A 27,911-nucleotide genomic window follows, 5' to 3' on the forward strand; every position below is an offset into this window, starting at 1 on the left:
TTCTAAATGTTGTCATTGGCAACACACCTTAATATCCTGTTAGATTTACATATCTCCAACAGATTCACATACCCTGTTTATTTATTTAATGTTAATAATCCACTGTGTGCACTGATCATTACTGAAGTCACACAAATTCTAAAGTGGTGGGATAAAGGAAATTATGACAAAATTTGAATACAAACCACAACATTACTACATTGGCTCTTTAAACACATAACCGTGATTCAGGCAACTCGCATATTATTTATATCACATTTGTCCATAACTATTATTTAATATGTACACACTACTAACTTTATTTTTTCTCACAGTAATCTTCACTGAAATGCTTGTGATTTTTTTTCTTTTTGAACGTGTATCTACTAGAAACCTTTATTGAATACTACTTTGTATAGACTAACTAGAAAATGTGTATTCTGCATCTTACTGTATGTATACTATTGTACTATCTAATTATTGTACACTGCTTGTACTTCTGTGGAGCTTTTCTCCCTGGGCCTCCACTGAAAATGGGCTTCTGGCCCAGTTGGACTTTCCCAGTAAACAAATGTAAATAAATAAATAATCAGCATTTCTGTTTATTCAAAAAAAAAATGGCTGCTGAAGCCAGTTCTTTCTGATAAAGGCTAATCAGGAATTTGACAGCAGGTCATATAAAAGTTGTTAAATCCAGTCTCAGGCAAATCTCTGTAGTAAATTAGTAATTTTAAGGAATACAGTATATCTAAAGGGTATTATGATTTATCTAAGATGGACTGCTCTTCAGAGAAGACATACTGCAGCACAAACACAGTATCTTGTGTACATTTTATTGGCAATCTCCCATGTTCTATAAAACGCAGGTCATTGTGATCTCAAATCATGAATTTTCCTATACCATTCTTAGACAATAGAAACTGTTCCACAAGTTACTGAAGTACAGCACTGACTTTTATGGGAGATCACTTATAGTTCATAAAATAACGTTCGCATATACTTAGATTATCTGTCAAATGAGACACTCATCTGCCAACAAGTCTCAAATTTAAGCTATATCCAAGTCTTCCAAGCAAAAACAAATAATTTACCTCTTGGCTGTCTTGTAAGAAATGCTGCAATTCTCTGTTGTCCTTGAGTCGTGATAAAACATCATTGGCAGCTTTACGATTCTTCTTGTGCCTGTAACATAAATGTCCAGATTATGTGCTATTTTAAAAAAAAATTATTTAAACAAACCAAAAAGGACAGCAACCTTTGCATAAAGATATACCAGTTTTACTCCACCACTTCTAGTGATCAGGTTCTATAAACCTTGTAATACTTTCATATCATTTAAACCAGTTCAGAAAGTGATTTACTGTTATGTCCCTGTCAAAGATTTTTCCCAGAAAAAAAAAGAGAGGAAAATTTTGCTTCTGCATATTTTAGCATGATAGGTAAGGTGTTAGGCACATGCCTGACACCTGTCTTACCAATCTGTCTTACGACATGAAAATGAAAATGCGTCACCCAGTATTAGTCTCCCACCAGTACCAGCTGATGTAAAACCTTAGCACCTGTCATTTAAGCTAGTGTTATGGAAAAACGTCATGGAGGTAGCCACTACCCTATAAGAGAGAATTCGGGGGGGGGGGTGTAAAGGGTGTGCTTCATAACTTCTTGCCCCAACCAAGCCATTGCAAAGAAGAGGAAAAAGAGTTTGTCCTTGAGGAAAATATGTCTGCAAATGTCCGTGCAGAGGAGAAGGCAGTCTCCATGATTAGAGTTCTCTGAGGGGGAAAACAAAGGAAAACTTTGAGATCAACTTAAATTAGATTCTGTGGCAACCTTAGACATGACGGACTGTCTACTTAGTTTTAAATCTATACAATCTACAATTTCTTTATAGAAAATCAAGCAAGAGAATTTGACAAGAAAGAAGAGCATGTAGTCCAGAGATTCTCTAAACTTACATGTTAAGCAAAGGAAAGAGGATCTTTCAGGATGAAAATTTCAAATTTCAGTTTCAGTTAAGATAACACTGAAGACTCAGAGGGTGAAATAAGCTTCTTGACCATAAACTAAATATCCCATTGAGGTCCATGAAGGGAGGCCTGGCCTGGAATGCTCAATGCAATAAGCCTTATTAGCCTACAAGGAAACTATTAAAAGCCTAATAATGACGAGAACAGAAGTTACAAATAGTTGTCAAACATGGCTTTTCAGGAGGAATAACTCAGATCAGAATTAAATATTTAAAAGGGATTAATAAGGGCCAGAAGAACAAAAGTCAAAAAAGGATTAACAACCTTGTGAGTCACCCAAACAGAACAATGTAACAATATGCAACAGAAGTGTGTTATGAATTTGTTAGTGGGTGGAAAGCAGTGGTAATTACCAAAAGCACTCTATGCAAGAAACCTGTGCGCTTAGAAATCATTGGAACTACAGCAGATAAGCAGTTAACCTCAGAGCACAGAGGTCCATGTAAGTCTTGCAAGAAGTGTTAGACCTCAATGTTTTTAAAAAGCTAAAACCTTAAGAGCTCATGCAGTAGGAAGGACCACAGCAAGGGGAGCAAAGTCTGTCTGGATCAAAATGTAGCTATAAGAATCACCTTGACTTTGATTAGTATGGTCTTCTGGATGAATATTATCATTAAAGGAAATGGGGGCTAAAGGAGGTAGTTTATACACAGGCAGTCTAATACATCCCCTGTCTGAGCTACTAGAGGTGGAATCAGTGAAACGTTAGGACACTTGGTATGGGTCACAGAGGCAAAAAAGCTGTACAGCAGGGAACCCCAAAGACAAAAGATGTTCTTGTTTACTGACTGACTGAGAACTACTTACGTGACATAAAAGATAGTGACTTTGTATGGTAATAAATCTGACCGCAAGGAATATACAGCAACTCCAGGAAGTGATGGGAAGTTATTCTCACACTGACACATTCTGATGGTCACTCAACACAGTCAGCAATACCATGATGATTTCGGCAAACAGAATGGTAAAACATGATCAGTAATAACAGATAATTATGATCAGTGTAGGTTTATAAAACAAAGGCAAATATTTAACAATATTAATAGAACCCCAGTAATTGAAAAGGCTACACTGGACAATAATAATATACTAATGTTAATCTGTTCAGATGCCACAGAAGTACTGGACGAAGTGAGTTGGCAATTTATTAAGAGATCTCAAATCATTTGGATTTCCAAAAAAATGAACAGCAATAACATTCACTGATGTCTCTCTCACCAGGCTGAGTAAGGAGAAAGTTACGGTCATTTGCTTATCAGGGACTAGAATCCACCACATTACACATGCACTCAGGTCAATGGACCACAATTAGCAATATGACTCTGTCATAGTCCATGTGGGAGTAAAAGACCTGAGATGTACCTCTCTAGATTATATGAAGACAGACATCATAGAGCTCTTGGAATATGTGTCTCAGGCTGGTATGAGCCTAGCATTGTACCTTCTCCAAGGGTGATGCCACAATATGAACAAAAGATGATTAACTTTAATAAATGGCTTAGTTTCAGGTGACATTCTAAGGGGGTGCAATATTTGACAGCATGGAAGGAGAAGGTCAACAGACCATGCTGCTTTTCTAGGGATGGTCTGCACCTCTCTCCTCTAGGCTTTTGAATATTAGCATAAAACATTGTCTTCCCCATAGTGCCTTTTTTAGGCAATGCCAAAATGAAAGTACTTCTGACATAGCAAATCAAAACCATGAAAATCGAAAAGGTATTACTGCTCAATGCTAGGAGCCTAAACAAAAAAACTCCACTCCCTGGAAGCTCTCTTTACCCTAGAGAATGCTGATGTCTGCATGGTCTCTGAGACATGGTTTAAAGCCACAGAGAGCACACCAACAGTGCAGGGTTATAATGCCTTCCACACATTTAGACCAGCTACGTCACAGCCAGGGACTAAAGGCAGAGGTGTCTCTATTTACATCAAAAACTAATATACTTCAAGGCTGGTCAAACAGGACTATGCACTTGAGTGGCTCCATGTTCAAATCACCATAGGTAAAATCCAATACCACTTCCTTGCAAGCTACAGGTCCCCCTCTATGACCCAGGAAACCCATACCATGTATTTAAACTTATTAGAAACACTAACCATCCATCCCAATACCATATTCATGGGTGACTTTAATTACCCCACTATTAACTGGGAATCCTATACGACATCAAACGTACATGCACAGAGATTCCTGGATTTTGTAAACACAAACTCCCTGGGCCAGATAGTCAATACTCCAACCAGGGGTGCAACTATACTGGATCTGGTCCCCATTAATATGGGCAAATGCTGCACACCCCCTACTGTAATGCCTTCCCTTTTAAGGTCAGACCACAAAATGGTCTCCTTTGAAGAAAAAAAAACCCAAAAAACTGGATCCCCAGCTAAATCGGGAATATTCAGAACTATTCTACGGCTAACCTCCTGCTATTAAGTGAGAACCTGGCAAAATTGCAAGCCCCTATAAACCCTGAGAACACTTCTGCCTATGCAGAACTGTTCACAGAAACCCTGCACAAGCATGTTAATTGCTTCATAGTGGCAACTGTACCCACCAGGAAGAAGTACAGAACTAACTCAAAAAACAAACCACCCTGGTGGAATCACAAAATCAATCAGATGTAAAACAGGAGGAAGAAAATCATGACAAATATTAGGAGGTGCAGCACCCAGCAGGATAAAAGCCCTCTCATCAAACTAAACAAACAACTAAGAGGACAAATAAAGCCTACCAAAGGCAAATTTTTGGTAAGTTTGGCCTCCAAGGCCAAGGACAACCACAAAGCATTCTTTAACATGTCCGTAACCTCAAAGGTAATACACAACTGTGTGCAGAGCTCACTGTAAATGGAGCCAGCTATACTGAGCCAGAAGACATAGCAAAACCTCCTGGCTGATAAATTCAGCTCCAACTTTGCTCCTCCCTCCCCTTCAACCTTCCCTCAGGAAATATCATCAAATATAACTCCCCCTACTATCACTAGAGAACAGGTCCTTAATGCTCTCTCTAAGACCAAGAACACTGCATCAATGGGTCCAGAAAAATATCCCAGGATGCCTTCTAAATAGCAGGAAACATGACCTATCAGGGCATCTGGAATTACTATTTAACTGTAGCCTCTAAACAGGCTTTGTGCCTCATATGAATGGAGAAAGGCAACAGTCATCCCTCTGCACAAAGGTGGGCCATCTACAGACCCTGCAAACTACAGACCCATAAGTCTCACTAGTCTTATATGTAAAGCCATGGAAAGAATTATCATGGAGATGATCAACAGAGATAGAGTATATCTCCAGACATTGGACCCAATCCAATTTGGTTTCGCCAATGGCAGATCATACCTACTCAACCTGGTGGACTTCTTTGAGAAGGTCACCAAAGCAATGGATGAAGGCAAAATCATTCACATTGCCAACATTGACCTGGCCAAGGCATTTGACATAATACCCCACTAGGACATTGTTGACAAACTCAAGAGGTAAGGTACAAATCCGTATGTCAATGGTGGATAGCCAACTGGCTCAAAGACAGGACCCAGGAAGTTAGAATTGGGGAGTCCACCTCTACAAGGAGGCCAGTCACAAGTGGAGTCCCTCAGGCATCAGTCCTTGGACCACTCCTTTTTGGTATTTACTTATCAGAAGTCAAGGCCAATGTTAGTGGTCTCTAGCTGACTAAATTTGCAGATGATTGCAAATTAGGAGCTGTCACTGAATCTCATATTGACACAAATGTTCTCCAGGAGGGGGCTGACACAGACAAACAACTGGTGTCAGAGGCATGGACTGAAACTAAATGCCAAGAAATGCATAATAGTATTCTTTGGGCAGTCATCTATCCCTGGTAACTATAATATTGACAACACACCCCTTAGAGTTGACCCAGAAGTTAGGGATGTAGGGACGCACATAGATAATAATCTAGCCTTTGATCATGACGTGTCTGCACTAGTAAGGAAATCATTCTATGTTACATAACTTATAAACAAAGGTATGGCATCTAAGTCTAAGGAAGTCATTGTTCCACAGTATTCAGCATTCATCAGACCTATCATTGAATACAATGTCCCTTTTGGTATGTATCTAACCAGGCATATCCAACAACTGGAACTTCCACAGAAGTTCCTCACTAAAAGAATACAGGGCATAAGTAATATGTCCTATGCAGACCGCCTCAAGGCCCTATCCCTGTATTCTGTTTCCTACAGGCTTTTGTGGGAGATCTGTGCCTGGCATACAGGGCACTGTAAGACCCCTCTCTGATGGACCTCCTGCATATCCACAAAACAAACAGTACCAGAATTACCTGTTCTAAAGACTTGACCCTTAACTGTGATATAAATAGGACCTGCTGGACAAATAGGTATGTATCCTAGAGACTACCCTGTCTATGGAACAGGCTCCCCGTCCATGTGAAGCAGAGTTCCACCCTAACCCAAATCAAGTGGAACTTGGACAACTGGATGGGAAACTGGATATTCATCCCTGGTTTGGCACATATGTCTCTAATGCAAACATGTAACCTGTAAATGGTTCATCTCCCAGGCCCATGCTTACACTTATCAAGGGTATCAGAACTTGTCAGAGATTTGGGATACATGGCTAGGCTTAAAAAGGCCCTTGTGGTCATTAGCCTAGTAAACACATACAACACCTATGAACGAGTATCTACAGAGGTTCCTGAGCTGTGTTGTTGAGCTGTCAAAAGCATTTCAACTTACAACAGGAACTAACCAGGGTTACTAACTTTTACCCTTATTATTTGTTTTGTATTTAGAGCCATTAGCTAGAGACATAAGACAATCAAATATAACTGGATACAAATGAGAAAACAGCCTTTTTTTGTGAATGACATACTACATGTTACCAGTCCAGAATATGATATAAAATTATATTTGAAAAAATAAAATATTTTACAAGCATAGCAGGATATAAAGTAAATGAAGCAAAAAAAGAAAAAAAGGCTGTAGTAATGAATTTTGTCCCAGCACTTGACTTGGTAAAGAACCTCCCCTTTTCATGGGGTCATGACAAAATAAGAAACTTGGGAACTTGGTTGAAATGAGATATTGAGCAATCAGCTGAAGAAATTACTCAAAAGACTGTTAGATAAAGTTACAAAAATGTTATTTATGGCCATCAACAATAAGATTCAAGTGATTAAGGAGTTTTTGATCCAACTGGTTCTATTTGTGGGACAGACTTATATTTATCAACCAAGAAATCAGATATGGAAGGATATGAAAAAGGCAATTAAGGAGTTTGTTTGGGATAACTAATGGGAGTCCTTCCTACTCCATGAGTGCAATGGGAAAAAACAATTTTTGACAAAGGACCAGGGTGGTTTGGGACTGCCCGATATGGATGCATACTACAAGACTGAGTAATTAAGGGTAATACATTTCATTCAGAATTCAGAATATATGCTCATTGGAAGGGTATGATAGGCATAGAGGCCAATATGGCAACTACAGGATCACACAGGGCATTTGGGCAGATTTAGGAAATGAATACAAAAGGTGTTATGTACAACCTTATATATATATATATGTACATATATGATCAACATTTGAGATGTCGAACATACAAGTACACCAAAAAAAATAATAAATAACTTTAAAGATGTTAACAGGCGGGTCCCACCCCCCCCCCCGTAACTTTAATATACCAACTCCAAGATTGCACTCCAGTGCCGAAATGGAAATCTTTCCATTCCACACTGTTGAGAGATGCCGGTTCCCCATGGTCGACATTTCAAATATCGATCATATGGTCTCGGCCATATGGGTTTCAACATTGTGAAATGTCGACCATGTTTCAACATTGTGAAATGTCGACCATGTGAAGGGGGACCCATATATATATATATATATATATATATATATATATATATATATATATATATATATATATATATATATATATATATATATATATACATATATATATATATATATATACATACTTAGACATATAATAATGAAGCATATTTTCAGTGTAAAGAAAGTCCTTGGGATAATAGAACATCAATGTGCTATATGAAAGACACTAAAGAAAATGTGATGAAAAGAAAGAGCTAAGGTTCTGGGAGCAGACAATAAAAGGAAGTGCGGTACAAACTTTTGGATTACTGAACCCTGACCAACTTACATATAAAGATCTAATGACACAGTTGAAGCAAGATATGCAGAGGCTGAATAGTGAGTTTGTTAAACCACAAACAGAAGATTTTCTAACCGAGGCCATAACAGAAAACAGCAATCTGTACGGCATATAAGACGGTATTAAATTTTAGAAAATAATGTGAGACTTGAAAGAATGTTCCCGCAGATGAGAGGTGTATGTTTATGATGTGCTGGTTCAGAAAGACATTCTTGGGGGATACGGTTTGGGAATGCATGGATTTATCTCAATAAAAAAATTAATTGAACATAATATTAAAGATTATAAGTATTATACATAGAAGAGAATTCAACCTCAGTGCAGTTTTTGTTTACGTTGTATAAATATGTACCAAAGAAGTGAAAGCACTGTAATCATTAATGCTGACAGTGGCTGAAAAAGCCATAAGTAGAAAATGGAAAACCAAAGACATACCATCAATAAGACAGAAAAAAATGATAATTACAGACATTATAAGTGTGGAACTGAGAATTATTAAGGATCAGGAGAGAGAACTAAAATGGTTGCAGTTAGTGCTGAGATGACAAGTGCACCATTCATGAGGGCTGCACAGTATGTAAAAATGAAACGGCTGTTCATAATAAAATGTCGTTACTTAGTATATGGAAAAAAAACAGCCCAGCTCTGTGGCAAAAAGGGTAAAGCTACAGCATCTGGGCAGGGAAGGATGGGAAATTAGCAGCCTTTTGGCATGCCTATCCTGAGGAAGGGAAATGTTGGACTTGATCAGCCATTTGCTCAAGTTCAAGTGAAGGCTTGCACAACAGAGTTACCTCAAAGTGGGGGCATAGCCTTGACAATACCAAGCCAATATCAATACTTCTCATGGGGCATGAGTGAGTGTGGAAGCACATGTATTTCATGGTTGCCCTATACTGCACTATACTGAGTGTATCCTTACTGCAGGGGATGCATGGGATGAGTCTTACAGCACTTAGGGAAAAAGACTACATTAAAAAAGGAACAGGAAGGACTGCTGCTCTTCATAAATTAACAGGCTCTTAATAAAGATAACTTGCTTTGGGGGGGGGGGCATGACTTTAGGCTGTCAGCACTATAGACAGCATTATTATCAGAGCATGGTTCAGTCAGCTAGTTTCAGCCAAAGGATACTCAGTTGATTGGTCACAGACCAGTCAGCTATTCAACCATTTTAAATAATGTAAAACTGTAAATATTTTACTTACTAAACATAGATACACATAGTTATACTCAATGTACACCAAAACTACATAAAATGCAGAGATATCAAAAGCACACACTTATTATATTCAGTTCTGTAGGCCCTGACAAAAAAATATCTAAAATTCCCCCAAGCCATTCTATACTTTCTATAGTAGAAGTGACACTTATTATACTGGGATCAATCAGTCTTTCACATCAGGTTTATTTAAACTGGAGAGTATAACTAACTCATAGGCATGCCTGCAAACTAATATAAAAACAGCTGTGAATACTTTATTAAAAAAAAAACATGCCTTGTACTACAAACACAGATGCCTCACCTTTCATCGACAGAGTCAACTTTTTCTTGGATTTTGTCAGAATGAACATTTCCTTCTGTGACCAGCTTCCTGCCAGTGTCAAGTACCACTTTGATTTTCTCTTCATTGGCATCCATTGTGTTCATGAAGTCTTCATGCTTCTTAATGGCCTCTTCTGCCCCTTCCAGGGTGGTGGGCAACTCTGTATGTGATAATACATATTCCTATGGATGGCAAAACAGAAAGGGTACATTCAAAGTTACAGTGGGGTATGCAAAGCAAGATACTTCCATTTCACCACATACTCAGCTTATTTTACACCAGTACAAAAAGGATCACAAACTATGTTCATATTTATTTACTTTTCAATACAGTGTTACTAACCATGACAGACTGCAACACTAGAATATTTCTTTACATTGCCCATTACAAGTTATGATGTTACCGTGTTAATTAACAGGTCCTATCACATCTTAAAATGCATCTTTCAACACTTACATTAACGTCTGTGTGTGTGTCTGTGTGTGTGTGTGTGTGACAGATAGATATACAGATAATGCAATAGTGCCAAAGGAAAACTCACACATCTATATCTAAATAGAACAAAATTACGACTTGTACAACCAAAGCATGTGACACCATTACGGAAGCTGCCACATTACAGAAAAGTACAGTAAAGTACAACAGCCCCCGGAGTAAGATATGAAGAGTCATTTCTTGTACTTATTTGGAGTTTTCGTGAATAGAGGATCTACAATCAGCTGTCTTCTTATTTTTTTCTCTCCAGGATTTTCTTTCTGACAGTGTTTCTTACTAGCCAAGAGGAAGGAAAAGTGTGTTTAGTACATGCAAAAACGTGGCCATGAGGACGTCAGAGTAACAGAAACAAAGTAGATGCTAAAACTGCTAAGAATGATTAACCACTGCAAAGAGTAAGCAGTTTTACTGTTTCACAGGATTGCACACACAATATTAGTAACACAGGGCTCTGTGTAAACTCAGTGATGCCATGAATGCCCTGGGATACAAACTGTCAACCTTTTATCAAGAATAAATTTAAGGTTCAATCGGTTTAGAAAATACGTAAGGTCAAAGTATCAGAAAGATAATGTGCTGAGATATAAAAAAATAGCCCTATGAACAGTAAGGCAGTCTATATGTCCAAAGTTAAATGCTTGACAGGAAGAAGCATGGTCATCCCTCCTAATCAGATTACTATAGTCAAGCACACAACTAAGAATTAAGTTTTGAGGTTGTGTCATTAACATTATGATATACTTTTGGCTGTGCCATTAACATCATGATATACATTTGGCTGTGCCATTAACATTATGTTATACTTTTGGTTGTGCCATTAACATCATGGTACACTTTTGGCTGTGCCATTAATATGGTATACTTTTGGCTGCTATTAACAGTATGGTATACTTTTGGCTGTGTCATTAACATTATGGTATACATTTCTGCAAAAAGCATGTCTACAAATGTTTTATTACTCCTATATCTGTCAGACTGATTTCTGAAAAAAAGTTAATGCACTGCTTTCTTTAATACACTAACAGTTTGCTCCAGTGCCTGACTTACCTGTCCCTTCCTATTAAACAATGGCCTTAACTTATCTGGTCACTTAACAAAGAAGATCAATTCCCTTGCTTTGGGAAGCAGCAACTTGCTAAGTGGAATCTCTACAATCAATCATACTGATCGTCTTCTCTTGCAGTTACTGTTACATCTCTGTGACCATTTTTCCACTGCCCTTATGTTTGCCACTAATATCAAAACTTCCCTGGGTTCCAGTATCTGTTAGCAACCATTTATAAAAACTATCAGTGCCATTGGTTAAGTGAGCTTATATGGACTGGTCACATGTCTTAACCATAACAACATAACTGCCACTCTAGGACATTTCTCAAAAACCTTTCTCCTTCAAAAACAATTGTCGACTTGCACAAAAAAGGATTAGTGGGAACCCATTTTACTAGGCTGCTCCAAAAGTAGGAAACTCAATGACTGAAAGAAAAATGTGGTGGTGAATATAAACATCAATCAATGGATGACTAACTCAATATTATCATTTTTGAAAACCCTTGTAAAAAGACAAACTACAATACTATTTCAAACAGACAAACATTCCCTTTAAGTAATTCTGGTCAGAAATCAACTTTCTAATGACAAAATCTCAATTCTACATTAAAATCTATGGATCACAGAGCTCAGATTCACATTAATAAGCTAGACTGTTCAAATAAGCATGTCACTCCCTTCTAATAATCCTTCTCGTTGTTCTTCACCCCAAATACTGAGCCACTGTCAATAACCCTCTTTAGTCAGCTCCTTTGCCAACAGACACAGACCAAGTACTTAGGAGTGGTCCTAACAAAGGTCAGCCTTGTCCTAATCACCTCTCCTTCAGGATCTTAAGATGAGCATTATCTTTACTGCCACCACCCCTTCATATACTTAACCTCTCCAAGTCTACCAGCTCTTTGTCATCTTTCCACTGCCACAGCCATTCATAAACCTGATTCCTTCAGCTCCATTAATAACTTCAGATCTGCAAATATTCCCCTCCCCACCACCAAAAATGCATTTTCAACACCACCTATAAAATGAGGACTGCTTTGTGACAAGCATCATTGATGCAATCAGCATTTGGTTTGGCAAAGCATCATAACCACTAATTACATTCAGCGCCGGAGGAATAGAAGTATTTTAGCCAGTGCAGCTTACAGACTTAACCAAGATATCTGACTGTCTCTCAAGTTAACTTATTCATGAAGTTCCTGAACTTAACATGGACAGATCCACAATCTCCTGGACGGCAAGCTAACATCAAAACAGGTCCTAAGAATCCTACTTAATTCTACTTTTCTACATCACCTCCTTCCTGTTCAGGGCTGACTATTCCCCTTCCACATTTAGCAATGTTTTCATCTCTAATGTAAACATCACTCCTATACTTCTGCTTAATAAACTGCTCAAAAAGGCATGGTACCTGCAACTTGGAGCTTCACCCCAACTTTTTATAGTCCACCTGAAAACTATTCCTTCCTTTAACTGTCTACGACTACGACTTGACCAGCACATACACAATGCATAAAGCTGTCTGGTCACCATAGAGGTGCCTGTAACATTTAAAATCATATAAACTGGTTATCCCCATAAGATTTCTCTCTCCTATCAGTGAATATACCCTTCCTTTATTAACCTCAGCCTGCTAGTTTCACCTCTGCTGCCAGCCTTTAGCACTAGGTCTCCAAAGCCAGTGTACTAACTGCATTACGCCCTTAGAAAATGAACTTATACTCAACACTAATAATTCCTTCTGTAAAAGGTATAAATACCCAATTAATCTAAAGGCTTTCCTCACTCATATAAATTCATTCATACACATCCAGCACTATGATTCTCGAATCAAACCAATATGCTTTACATTGAGGCTGTACAACAATCACTTCTACAGCAAAAAACATGCCACTCAGCTACCTCATGCAAACTTCCATAGAGACTCACCCCCATCAAAAGCACTCCAAGTCTATCACTATGAACCACAGCAGTAATAAAAAGGTTTTACTGACAGGAATCTTCTTTGTAAGGCACGCCGACTCATCCATCACTCACAAGACTGGATATGGAGGGGGTTACAGGGACATATGTTTCAAGCACCAAGACCTGTGATATTACATGGGCCCTATGGATCTTAACTCTTGACAAATATGACTAGGGTACGGTAGTGGTGCATATGGGAGTGAATAAGTTGAGATGTAAAACTCTTTGGGATATGTAGAGTGACATGTCAGAACTTTCCAGGCATGTTACAAATGCAGGAAAATTCTGAGTGGAATCCTTTCTTCCATGGCTTTGCCCATGAGACTGAACTTGTGGGTCTGTAATTGACTAGGTCTATGGAAGGTCCTCCCTTATGTAGGGGGGAATGGCTGTAGTTGTTCTCCATTCGCTTGGTACAAAACCCATATGGAGGCTGACACTGAACAGGGTTGTTAGGGGTTTGGCTAAATCGTGCTTCATGCTATTTAAGATGCATCCACGGATACTGTCAGGATCTACTGATGCTGTATTTTTAGCTTCTGATAGCACGTTTATGACTTGGTCTTGTGTGATGGCTGGAGGCAAGCCTCTACTTTCAGGAACTACTTGACTCACAGATGGACAGGGCAGAGGTGTAAAACTAGAGCTAAACTTATCAGCAAGTAGGTTAACAATATCGTCAGCCTCAGTAAAGCTAACATTGTTCACAATCAGCATAGCGCATTGCTGATTTGTGCTTCTGAGATTACAAACGTAACTAAAAAATGCTTTGTGATTGTCTTTGGCTTGGGTAGCTATTTTAGCTTCAAACTTGGCTTAGGTGGATTTTATTAAGCTTCTGAGTTGTTGATTTCAGTGACAAGAGTTCTAACATTTTGGGAATTCCTACTCTTACTTCTGGTCAAAAATGTTCTCCTTTTATTATAAAGCTCGCTGATACTATGTCTCCGCCATGTAGGTTTTTTTCTGGGGTTTGCCCTACACTTGTTCCTACGGGGTACAGCTGCATCTATGCAATGTTTACATGCTGGTATAATGTGGTGGTGTACATTTCTGTGTATTCGGTAGAGTTAACTGAGTTTGAGGAGGATTTAAAGCATGCCAGTGTATCACTTAGGAGTAGGTAGTTTGTCTTAAGGAAATTTCTAAGGTATCTTGGGTGGAAAAGATCTGTAGTTTAAATTTTATTTTGAGGGAGAATGCTTTATGATCAGCTCTAGCAAGTGATGAAGATACGCAAAGGGTGGTGCAAAATGCACTCATATTAATAAGGACAAGATCCAAGATGTTAATTCCCCCTAGTGGGTATTCTGTCTATTTATTCTGGGGCATTTGTATTGACAAATTCTATGTGTGCCTGTGCACAAGTGGTGGTGCAGGTTTCCCAGTCAGTAGTTGAATAATTTAGATCACCTAGGAAATGATATTGGGTTTAACACTCAATGATTCTAGTTCCTGCAGATAGGTGTTATGGCTTTCTTATGTCACAGAGAGAGGGTTCTATAGTTAGCTAACACAAGGTACGGGACCTTTCTGATGGTTATTTGGACACAAAGAAGCTCTAGCGCCTCATGCTGCTTTACCAGTCTTGATGTGCGTCTCTTCTGGTTGCAGACTGAGACACCTGTACCTTTCTTCACCTCCTGAAATGTAGCTAATCTAAACAGGTAGCAGGCATCATAGCCATGCACAGCCAAAGTATTCTTTGTTATTTTAAACCATGTCTCAGTCACTGTACAGATGTCAATGTCCTGCAGGGTGAGAAGGCCTTTAAGGTGTGCAGTTTCCTGTTCAGGCTCCTAGCATTGATCAGTAACAACTTCATATTCTCCTTTGCTTATTTCATTATCTTGGTAGGTTTATCAGGTAAGCATTACCTAAAAAAGGTACTGGGGTGGTGACAATGCTTTAGCCAGTAATCAAAACCCTAGTGGAAACAGATACAGGCTCCTCCCTGGTGAAGCAGCATGGTCTATTGATAATATCCTCCCAGGCTGACAAATATTGGACTCTCTTTGATCGACTTCAAAAACTAACCCAATTATTGAAGTTAATTATTGTTTGCTCATACTGCGGCATCATCCTTGGAGAAGGTAGAATGCTGTTTAATGCTAGGCTCATACCTGCCTTGGACAAACAGTCTGAGAGCTCCATCATGTCTCCCTCCATACAGTCCAGGGAGGTATTCCTCAAGTCATTAACACCAGCATTAATTATGACAGAGGTATACTGGTACTTGCTGTTCAAGGACTTTAGTGCACATGTCATCTGATAGATCCTGGCTCCAGAAAAACAACTAACTGTCACTCTTTCTTTGCACAGTGTGGTAACAGGTACATCTGTATATCTTACAACAGAGTCACCTAAACAAGAATGTTTGGTTGGGTTGATGCCTGCCTTATGGGCTCAGCATCTGTGACTTTGGGACTCCATGTGCTATGTGAATAGGTAGGCTTAACTTGCTGAGTGTGCTTTGTGCCTCTGTTTTGCATTTTGAAGGTTTCTGAGGTTTAGGCAAGTTAACCCTTAGAACTTCAACATATGATGGATTATGATGGCCTTGGAGAGGTGTGATGTGTGGTATACTGATGACTTTGGTGTCTGAGTTTACTGTGTGTCAGAGTTTTGGTTCTAAGTATATTATATATGTACATCTCTCACACTCTGTTTTATGCTGTTTGAGTAATAGATGACCATTAGACAGTGTGAGACAATTCTTGCACTGTCTCAAGATATCCATTTCAGTCAGGCTGACTAGGGAAGTTATGGGGAAGGCATGGTCCATGACAGCAACAGGAATGACTCGGGGGGGGGGGGGGCAGGGGTAACTACAACTGCTTGGAGTTTGGCTTTAGGATAATGTTTGGGTAGACCTCCTACTGAGTTTTTAAAGTTCAGTACAAAACAATTAGCCTGGAAACTGGAACTCTTCTGCCACCAGCAAGAACCAGTAGGATAATTATAGAAAAAAATCCTCACAAATTTGATACTAAAATCACTGCAAGCAGTATCAATACACACAATATTAAGCAATTTTATCAAAGGCATTTAGCCTTCCTCATTAGCCCTGCCCATCTGAAACACTTACTACCACACTATCAAACTATCATACTATCACACTACCACAGTACCACACTATCACAGTACCATACTACCATACTACCACACTACCATGTATCACACTACCACACTACCATGTATCCCACTACCATACTATCACACTACCATACTACCACACTACCATGCTACCACACTACCATGCTACCACACTACCATGCTACCACACTACCACACTTTTACACTACCATACTTTGGGAAACCCTTATTTAAAAAAAAAAAAAAAACTATGGCAATCATTAGCCATATACAGATATGTGAAAACCGAATCTTCAAGCAGTTCATCTCTAATCCAGGAAATCAAGAGCCTGATGACTGTCAAGAGACACTCATTGGTAAGGGCTGGGTTCAGTCAACTAAATATAGGAGGCTTACACAGGGAAGATGGGAACTCCTATTGTTAAAATGTAAAATGCCGAAGCGATTCTAGTAAGCTAGTATTTGGTTGAGATGACAGGATATACTGACCAAAAGTGGGGTACTATGAAGAGGAACTCAACAAGTGAGAAAAGAATACTTGCCAATGTTTGGTGAGGAGGCAAACTGCTAAACAGAATGTTATGATACAGTGTGAGGCCTGCTAGTAGAAAGGGCAGGTAACAATGGCAACCTGGCTCATCTGGACTACAAACACTGGAAGGTACACTTACAGGTTGCAAAATTCAGGCCTTTCATGGAAGTTAAAACCACAATTCAAATGGTGTCTAAACCAGTGATCCACAAGAAAGATATTAAATTTGATCCACTATTAGCAGCAGTCATCTTACCCTGCAGCATGCTGGACTAAACAGCATTATAAAAATGATTATGTTACTAGAGAAAAAAAAAAAAAAACATCTGCACTGACATTCAGACATTTACACTAGTTTGCAAAACACCAAACTCTGATGAAGCAAAGTACACAACCCTGTGTTCCAATTTTTAAGGAACAAACTAGGGATTTCCACTGATGAAGGCCGTTGACACTATCAATAGTATACAAAAGCCCATGAAAAGGTAGGAGGTATTAATTTGGTATAATTCCACTATAAGTGTTGATAAGGGTGCTGTCTACAGGCCACATATACTGTTTCAGAGGCTTTATTAAAAAAAGGTGGCAGATGCTGGGTTCATTTTCATTAATGGTGAAAGGAGAGCAGGGTGCCACAAATACATCAATGGCAATATCAGGTGAGAACAGAAACATGTAACAGATAAGAACTGCCACCCTGACATGGCAAACCTAGTGGTGATACCAGAAAAGTAAAGGAACTGTGTGTGCCTATTGAGTGGCACTAACATTCATTAAAGTCACGCCGGCGCCATTGTGACAGAACTTCTGAAGACAAAGCATGGGTATGGATGGAGCAAGTTTCAGTGACCAAAACACAGGAGAGTGGACATCAGGGCTTCTGAGAAACAAGCGTAAGTAAAATGATACACTCTAAATAGCTAATATCCTGGGAGGGATAAAAATAAATAATGGCCATAGTAGTGCCTGTGAGTCGGAAGATAGGTGCACAACCCCTCACCACATCAGCTATATGTAAAAGAAAATAAAAAACTCAAGAAAGTACCTGGGTAGGTAGAAAGCTGCAGAGATAAAATGTTGGTACAGGACAAATTCTGCATTAAGAGATAACAACATAATTTCTAGGCAATGTTACAGCTTTGTCTTGTTTTAAATCTTGTGGGGTATGACAGGAATTATCAATCCTGAGTGAGCCTTAGGCAGATGATACAGAAGGAATATCTAAGCTGACCTGGTTAGAAATCTGCTTCTTACACGGGCATTCTGTGGGTTCGCTGGCTGAAGCCTAATGACTCCTGGCTTATGATCAGTGAAGAAAACTAGATGACCATTTGTAACATTAGAATGAGTGATCCAGCAAGCAAATGTCAATAAATAAGGGGAAGATGTATTTGTTTTGGGAGGGCACCTGTTTAAAAAGCACAGACTGAGCTAAAGCACTAATGTCAGATAAGGGAGACTCCTCCATGATTTTCATATTGTTTTGCTGCTTGAAACTGCACCCTACCAGTTGCAGCCAAGTACAAGTAAAAAATGAAGCAAAATTTCATAATAATAAAACAAATTAGATTATCTGTCAAGAAACAGGCCTTATTTTGTGTCTAATTGCTGAGGAAACATCTAGTGCTGTTATTTTACCTGGTTATTTAAGAATCGTTCCGCATGTCTTGCATCTCGTAAGAATGTCTGGAATCCATACGCTTGAGAAAGGAGATCATTCCTGCTCTCCCACATTTGCCTCAATTCATTCCATCCAGTATCAAGGGCCTGGAGTCTCTGATTTAAGAACATGTGCTGAACATCAGTCTGTCCTAGGGTAACCTCCTCACCGACATCCCTCATTCTCCGGTAATCTCCCATGTAATGATCAATTTCATTCTTTATGTTTTCATGTTGTTTCAGCAATTTCTCTGCCTCTGGTAAGGTTGTGGGGACATCCTCTGAAGCAATAGCGGTCTGAGTCCTTGAAAGCCAAGACTGAAAGTCATCAAGGTCACGCAAAAACCCTTGTAACTTGCTAGCTTCTCCCAAGGACTCTTCACGTTTTTTCATGGTGTCCTTCAAATCCTTCCAAGCATCGTTTATTTCATTCAATCTTCCAGTGATTGAGGCCTCTTGATCAGGGTGTTCTGTGGTCAGCTTCTGTGCCTCTACTTGAAGTTCATCTACCTTACCCTGGATAGCTTCTAGGTCTCGTTCCAAGCCAGTCAACTTACGCTGCAGGGCCATGACTCCTGCTAAGTCATTCCCCAACCCATGTGTAGACTCTATCACTTTGGTCTTTTCTTGCATCCAAGACCTGGTTTCATTACACTCTAGGTGATAGTTCTGAATGTTCAGTGCTGAATTCAAAGCTTCCTTCTTCTGGTCAGCCAGACTCTGGAACTGAGTCCACCTTCAGTGGAAAAAAAAAATAAAGTTAATAAATAAAAAATTAAATATGTAAATCTTGAATCACTGAACATTGTTTTATAAAATATACTCCTAATAATGACTTACTTATTTAACAATTTTTTCTAAGAAAAAACTCCACCAAGATATCAATGGGGAGTATTACAAAAAGAAAACAATAAAAAAGCCAGACAATAATCACCAATACAACGTGTTTTAGAAGTACTTGTGTTTCCACTTGCAATTTCAGTAACTTGGGCTAAAAGGGAAGCTTATTGATAGGATAGAGGACCAGACTCTAGCAGAATGTATAAACATCAGAATAACTTATTTTGTCCTCTGGGAAAAAACAGCAAAACCTAGGACTTGACATGTCATTTCTGATGAAGTCTGGAGGTGCTGAACAGTGTGTTTTCTGTCAGATCAGCAGATCTTACATCACTGTGTGTCACATGTCATAGCAAGTTTAACATACCTGCCTAACCCCCTGACTGCTACATAACTCTCAGGCATATAGCCACCACCAGTTTAAAATATGAAATCTGATATGTGTGACTGATAATACAGATGATTACAGTAATGAACATCATTCAGAGTTCACTAGTGTTTTATTTGCATATTCTGACTCTACCTGGTGAACAATTCACACAATGTTACATTAGAATTACATTTTTAAAATTCCCATATAGATGCATAAAAAACATACAGTCTTATAAAGCAATATCTAGACACATGCACACACACAAACACACACACACACACATATGGATATATATATATATATATATATATATATATATATATATATATATATATATATATCTATATATATATATATATATATATATATAAAGACCCGCTCACACACTACAAGAACAGTCAATGATTCAGCTTTCAAATTCTACAGTTGACAAGCATTTATATATATATATATATATATATATATATATATATATATATATATATATATATATACACACACACACACGTGTTTGTGTGTGTGTGTGTGTGTGTGTGTGTGTGTGTGTGTGTGTGTGTGTGTGTGTGCAGTTTGTATTGTTGCAATATATTCTGTTGAGTGCAAATTTTACCAAAAGAGTTTACCGCATTCTCTTTTTATCAAAATCCCTGCTTGCCAACTGTAGAATTTGAAAGCTGAATCATTGACTGTTCTTGTAGTGTGTGAGTTTGACTTGCATAAAGGTATGAGGGGTCTTCTTATAATGCTCAAAAGTTTGGATACACATAAGGCTTTGACATTAGAACTGAGTGCAAGTGTGTTTGCTGATCAGGGTTAGATTAAGGGCTAGAGAAGGGAATAGATTTAGTAGTATATTTCAAGGTTTTGGAGTGTGCGTCCATGTGTGTTTCCTGCGTCCATGTGTGTTTCCTGCGGTCCACGTGTGTTTCCTGGTTAGGGGTAGAGTAAGGGCTGGATAGGGTGACAGTTTTAGCATTTTGAGTGTGTGATGGTACATGTACAGTGTGTATGTCTGAGTGTCTTGCAAAGAGGTAATGTAAGGGAAAGGTCTTTTTATTACGTAATGTGTAGGGTTGGAGTTAGGGGTAGTGGCAGGGTTAAGTTTGAGCTTAGCACACATGAGTAATGTGGTACAGGAGTCACTCTCTCTTTCTCACACACACACACACACACACACACACACACACACACACACACACACACACACACACACACACACACATATCTACAGGCCATCTGAAAGAATGCCAGTTTACATAAGGCACATATTTGGTTTGGAATGTGGTAGCAATCTGAAGTGGTCAGAAAAAAACAGCAAAGGAAGGACATACAGCCTTGGAAAAGGCACCCTTGCCAAGAATTAAACTGGAAAATCAAATGTTATGTGGCAACAAGGCTAAATTCTGCACCACTGTGCCACGGCCAAAATTTTATGTTGACAAGGCCACTGTGTTTTTTTCATAGGTAGGTACTAGGCTATCGGCCGAAGGGCCTAAGTAAGCCTAGCCAACAAGATTCCCTGGCTTATGCTACCCAAGAAAGTTAATTTCCTGTGCCCCTGTCGAGCAGAGCCACAGAAGTGATCCCCAGGGTGTACTTCCTATTTCCCATCCACTCATGAAGGTTTTTCTTAAACAGTGCTAATGAGGAACTTTGCTTGACATAGATGGGTAGCTTGTTTAAATGTTGTGTTACCGCCATGCATTTCACTAGCAAGGGCTTGAACCCACGACCCTGTGCACTACAGTCAGAGCAACATACCACTTTGCCAGATCAGCAGCAATATTCAACAGTGAGCAATTCTAAGATCCATAAGGGCAGAATAACAATCATAAGTACATTTTGTACAAGAGTAACCTATTATAATTCTTTGAAAATAGGTTCATAGGTTGGTACTGAGCTATCTGCCCGAAGGCATATATTAACCCAGCCACATTGTGCGGTAGTTCCCTAGACCCTTGTACAAGCAGCTAGTACCCCTGGCCCCTATCTAGTAGTGCTGTTGGTGTGATCCCCGGTGTGAACTTTCTGTTACCCATCCACTCATCAAGGTTCCTCTTGAAGAGTGATAGTGAGGGGCTCTGTCTTATGTAGATCAGGACCCTGTTCCATAGTAAGGGAAGTCTCTGTGAAGAGAATCTATCCCTCCAGCATGTTCTATTCATTGTTGTGTTGAGGGTTATATCCCTAGAGCGTGTAGCTCGAGTAGATTTGGTTTTGCTAAGATGGAGCATGTTCAACAATTCTGGGTTGAACATGGCTCTGTATGTTAGACAGAGATCGCCTCTGAGAAAGCGGTATGCAACAGAGAACAGTCTTAGCTTTTTCAATTGTGCTGCATAGGGCAACTGTTTGAGGCCAGTAATTCTCTTGGTTAGGTACCTCTGTGGTCTCTCCAGCTGCTGGAGATGTCTAGCCAGGTACATTCCAATTGGTGCATTGTACTCAATAATGGGTCTGATGAGGGAAGAGTAGAGGGGCACCATTACATCCTTAGATCTTGATGCAAACCCTTTCATGATCAGATGGGTCACATAGAAGGATTTTCTAACCACTTTGGCAACATGGTTATCAAAGGAAAGCTGGCTATCTACTTTGGGTCCCTAGATCCCTTATTTCTTCTTCAGATTTCAGGGGATTACCTCCTATGTTGTAGTTTGCGGGTACTCTGTTTTTTCCAAAGGGGATTACTATGCATTTTTTTGCATTTAGCTTAAGACCATGGCATTGACACCATGCATTAGTCTTGTTTAGGCCCTTCTGGAGGATCTCCATGTCGGCTGGAGACTCTATTATAGCACCCAGTTTGCAGTCATCCGCAAACTTAGTCAGCCACAGCCCTTCTGTGCTTGCCTGTACTCCTGAGAAGTATATGCCAAACAGGGGGGGGCCCAGGACAGAGCCCTGAGGCACACCACTCATTACTGGTCTGGATTTGGACATAGATCCCACTACTCTTACTTTATGGGATCTGTCTGAGAGCCAGTTTGCGATCCATCTTGTGATATAAGGGTTTATGCCCAGGCTGGTGAGCTTATCAATAATACCCGAATGGGGAATGGTGTGAAATGCGTTAGCAAGGTCAAGGTAAGCCGTGTGTATGTCCTTTCCCTTATCTATATCCTGAGTAATTGTCTCAAAGAAATCCACCAGGTTCAGGAGGCATGATCTGCCCTTGACGAAGCCGAACTGTGTGGGGTCCAGCGAATGGAGGTTCCCAATCTCTCCATTTATGAGTTACATAATGATTTGCTCCATAGCCTTACAGATCAGACTGGTCAGGCTTATTGGTCGGTAGTTCCCAGGGTCAGTTGTGGCCCCACTCTTGTGTAGCGGGACCACCGTTGCCGTGTGCCATTCTCTGGGCACATATCCTGTGGAGAGGCTGAGACTGAACAGGGTATTAAGATGCGGGGTTAATTTCTTTTGGAGCTCGAGTATGACACAGCCTGGGACACCATCTGGTCCCATGGAGGCAGTGTTTTTAGCTTTAGATAGAGCCTTGTTAACCAACGTATCAGTAATAATTGGACTTACACAATCCCCTGGAATGGTAATAGGCCCTGTAGGTGGTGGGGGGGGGGGATTTGCACTGAACCTGTCAGCCAAGATGTTGGCAATGTCAGAAGGGTCAGTGTATTTTGTTCCATTTTGTACTAGCTCAGAACAGACCTGAGCGTTGCCATTTAGGTTTTTGACGTAGCCACAGAAGGCCTTATGGTTATCCTTGGCAACTTTCTTTTCAAAATTAGCTTTAGTTGACTTGATGAGGGCCCTCAATTTCTTACTAATGCTGATCAGGGATGATTTTTCTACTTGAGATTTGGCCTTTTTTTGTATAAGTCTCCTCCTTTTATTGCAAAGTTTGCTTATGGCCGGGGTCCACCAGACTGGTTTCTTCTTGCTTGAGGAAGGAGTCTTGGTTTTATTTGGGACAGCACAGTCCATGCAATCCTGAAGATGCATATAGAATGCCTTGGTGTAGGATTCCGCATCCTGGATATCATTATCCTTCTGCAAGGGAATAGTGAAGCTTTCCACTTCGGATGCAAGTAGTTTGAAGTTTGCTTTGGAAAAGTTTTTGACTATGTTTTTTTTGACTGGGGGAGGTGGAGGGTGAGGATGTCCAGGGTTATCAGTCTGTGGTCGGATATGACCAAGGAGGGAGTGATAACGGGTGTGGTGCAGTGGGCGCCCATATTTGTGATGATTAAATCCAATATATTGTCCCCTCTAGTGGGGGAACATACTAGTTGTTCAAGGGCATTTGAATTTATAAATTCTATGAATCGCTGAGCACAGGAGTTGGAACATTGGTAGTTCACCCAGTCTATACCAGGGTAGTTAAAATCACCCAAGATTATGGTGTTGGGTAGGACCTTTATATTTTCCAATGTCTCAAGGAATGCAGAGTGAGCATCTTGGGACATGATGGGCGATGTATAACCTGCTACGACTTGAAATGTGGTTTTGCCTGCTGATAGTTGCGCATGGATGATCTCTGGGGCATCATGCTGTGCTACTAACCTGGAGATATGGGTATCCTTGATGAATATGGATACACCTCCGCCCTTTGTACTGCGATCCGGTAACTGAGGCCGGAAGGTATGATATGAATTGTAAAATGTTATTAAAAATCTCAAGGAGAAATGATATAAAACTTTATATAAAGTTACCAAATGTAGGGTTTTACAAACACTTCATATTGACCATTTGACATGTTGCATTATATTCTGTTTTCATTAGGGACAGGTATCTGGCTTCTGTTCAAGGTTAGGAAGGCAGGACATGTCAAGCATGTATCTTTACTGAGTTGTGATTACATGAGAAGTAAAATAAACACATACATACACGTGTATATATATATATATATATATATATATATATATATATATTTATTTATATATACACACACATGTATGTATGTATGTGTGTATATATGTTTTCTTGAAGAGAGAAGTTTTGCGTCACTGGATTCATACATATATATATATATATATATGTGTGTGTGTGTGTGTGTGTGTGTGTATGCGTGTGTGTGTGTGTTTTCTTGAGGAGAGAAAATTTGCATCACTGGATTCAAGATTCTCTTAAAGTAAGACTTAGATGCAGTGAGGTGCATTATGTACCTTTATACCTGAAATTATCAACTAAGTGCATTCTAGAGCCAAGCATCATGATACTTTTCATGATATTTTTTTTAGAAGGTATCATCCAGTTATGCTAGGTGGCACTATTAATATACATAGACATTTGGCTGCTGTAATTTTCTCAACAGATAAAAACATTTGGCATTTTTCTACCTAATAAACTCAGTATGTAATTGAAACATATCATTAGTATGATGAAATACAGTCGAGATGTTGACATGTAGATAAACTCAAAATCAGTTCAAAAAGACTAGCAAACAGACTCACTGTAACACTAGTAAATAAAGTTCTTTTCAGAATGAAGTATATAAAGCATATTAAAACAAATACACACAGTGCTATTGTGACTTTGGGCATGAAATGAATATATTTCTGTACAACAGTCCTACTTTTATTTTTAATAGGTATCATAACAACTTCATCCATTTATTTCTTTCATTGAAATTCAAGAAGACATTCTTCCTCTTCCTTTGGACTAAACAACACACTCTAATCTAAGTCTTTCGGCTTTTCCCGGTTAGGGGTCGCCACAGCGGAACTCCGGTCCGCTCATGATTGGTAATGGATTTTTATGGTGCCAAATTGCCAACCCAATGCCCAACCTTCAACTTAGGCACGCCCATTCACGCTCGCACAATCTGCATGTCTTTTAACGTCACTCGACCGCGGGGAGGACATGCAGACTCCACACAGAAGGCGCTTCAGCCGAGAATCCAACAGGAGAACCTCTTGCTGTGAGGCGACAACGCTAACCGCTGCGCCACCGCAGCTTCCAAACAACACACTCTAATAGTGTTTACAAATTATTACCACATTAATATTCCCTGATAACTTCATGAGAATATGTCAAATTATTTTGGAGATACAGGGTATTTATGCACAGGCAAGAAGATAGCCTACAGCTGACAGCATTTTAGAGACAACCTCTTAAAAATTTTGAGATGATGTGTAGTAAAAGGTTCTTAAGAAGAGCAGGATGACCAAACCACAGTACATAAGGAAACTAGTAGCTGACACTGGGTAAATAAAGTTACATTAGGCTTACAATAAAAAGAAGAATGTGCTAAGGTTCTCAGACTGCAGTGAGGAATGGTTTTCAATGCTTAACTCTGCCTGTTTTTACTGCTGAGTAGGGCAGAGTAGTTCTAAGACAGACAAATGGATGACCTGCTTTTAAGGGAGCTAATGGCAAAACATTTAAAGTCCAGTACATACTGGAAATACAACAGGCCAGACAGTATCCCTCCCAGTGCACTGAAAGTGACATGCCATGTCATTTTAAAACAGTTGCAGCTCTACATAATGTATCATTGAAAGCTAGCACTATGTACAATGTCTGAAAATTGGATTGACTTGACACTGTACAATAGGATACATACATAAAATGTAAATTATTGATAAGCCATCAGTGTCACCATCATAATCTGGACAGCCATGAAAAATATTATGGAGTCTTGCTGACACTACAAAATCAATTTACTTATCAACATTCATTTTCAGCATTAAAACCATTTTTTTTTCAGGTTTCGGGCACCGCACGGCAAGAAAGACTGAAGAAAATGGCGTTGGCTGCATCTATTATACCCCTGGCGCACTGACGTCAAGGAAGAGGCGACAGCAACCGACACTAGAACTAGACTTTGGAATTCTGGCCGACTGAAGGTAGCCTGCCAGCAGGATAACCCAAGAGTAATGACTGCAACAGTGAAACACGATGAACATGTGTGTACACTGTTGGATTTCTAAAGGGACATGAATCATGCAAGCAGACACAACTGACAACAGTCCTTTCTACACATGGAGACTCGTACAATATCTGCTCACAGGTAAGCGTAGCCAGTGGCTAACAAAGCCCCAATATCACCTTCATATTCAGTTGTTAAATGAAGATAAATAAGTGAATATTTGTATGCACCTTATATATATATATATATATATATATATATATATATACATATATATATATATAAATATATATATATATATATATATATATATAAAATACCTCGCAAATGTCCAGATTTTTGCCTCATTTTTTTTGTCTTTTCCTCCTAAAATTTGGGGTTTTCTGCGAAATTATTCTGGTTTGAAGTCACTAAGTAATACTAAAGAATGACATACATTTGAATTTCAGACTTAATATCTATCAGAAAATATATAATAATTTAAAATCTGTTATTCTAGCAACTTCCTAAGTTCACAAGAGTAATTTTTAAAATCTATCCTTATTTTTGGGTCTTTGTCCAGATTTTTTGCACTAAGAGGTTGAGAGGTAAGTATATACATATATATATATATATATATATATATATATATATATATATACGCACACACACACACACACACACACACACACACACACACACACACACACACACACATATGATGTCACAAAGTCCTATAGGTTGGAAACAGTGCTGCATAAAATAAGAATGGAGCAGGTGTTCTATGGGCCCATCCCCCCTCCCTTATGCTTCTGCTCTTGACTAGCAATGTATCAAGTGTTGTTCTTGGAAAATGTTAGTATGAAAAGTACTAGTGTTATAATAAATAACCACCAAGGATTTACATGTTCAGGTTTGCTTTATCTGTGACAAGTCGTAATCTGACGTGCCTCATAACTTTTCTGCAAGGGTTCCATTTGCAACCCTCATCATTGTCACAGAAAATGAGGCACAGATTCCTGAGTACTTCTCGGAAAATTATTCTGGCATTCTTCCAGCACTGCTGCCTTTTTGCTTTTGTCATGTGATAAGTTTTGTCTTCACCCCCCCCCCCCCCCCATAAATCTCAACCTTCCATCTCCAAAATGAGGAACACTAGCCCTTATAATGTGGAACAAATGGGCAAAATGTGGAAAGTACAGTTGTGTACACTTACCATAAATGTAGATGTTCGAGTGTATACATTATTGCAGTCATCACATTTGGGTTATCCCTGCCAGGGTAGCCCTCAGTTGGCCCGAATACTAGTGGCATAGTATTTCTGCACTGGTTGCTGTCACTCCAGGACTGACATCAGGTTGTCAGTGGTATAAAA

The 27,911-nt window shown here is 39.2% G+C and overlaps 1 protein-coding gene across 2 annotated transcripts in view; it reads right to left on the bottom strand.

Annotated features, from left to right (window-relative positions):
* The window catches only part of LOC122792927 (spectrin beta chain, non-erythrocytic 1-like), a 1,986,067-nt gene that overhangs the window by 380,966 nt on the left and 1,577,190 nt on the right, over window positions 1-27,911 (bottom strand). For both annotated transcript variants that reach the window (XM_044060498.1, XM_044060499.1), the window contains 3 exons: window positions 18,489-19,245; window positions 9,695-9,897; window positions 1,071-1,161 (listed from right to left, as the gene is read on the bottom strand). In XM_044060498.1, coding sequence (XP_043916433.1) covers window positions 1,071-1,161; window positions 9,695-9,897; window positions 18,489-19,245 — 1,051 coding nt within the window. The remainder of the gene's footprint in view (window positions 1-1,070; window positions 1,162-9,694; window positions 9,898-18,488; window positions 19,246-27,911) is intronic.

The sequence above is a fragment of the Protopterus annectens genome, chromosome 2.part0 (genome assembly GCF_019279795.1).
Source record: "Protopterus annectens isolate FY-2018-M chromosome 2.part0, PAN1.0, whole genome shotgun sequence".
Classification (NCBI taxonomy): domain Eukaryota; kingdom Metazoa; phylum Chordata; order Ceratodontiformes; family Protopteridae; genus Protopterus; species Protopterus annectens.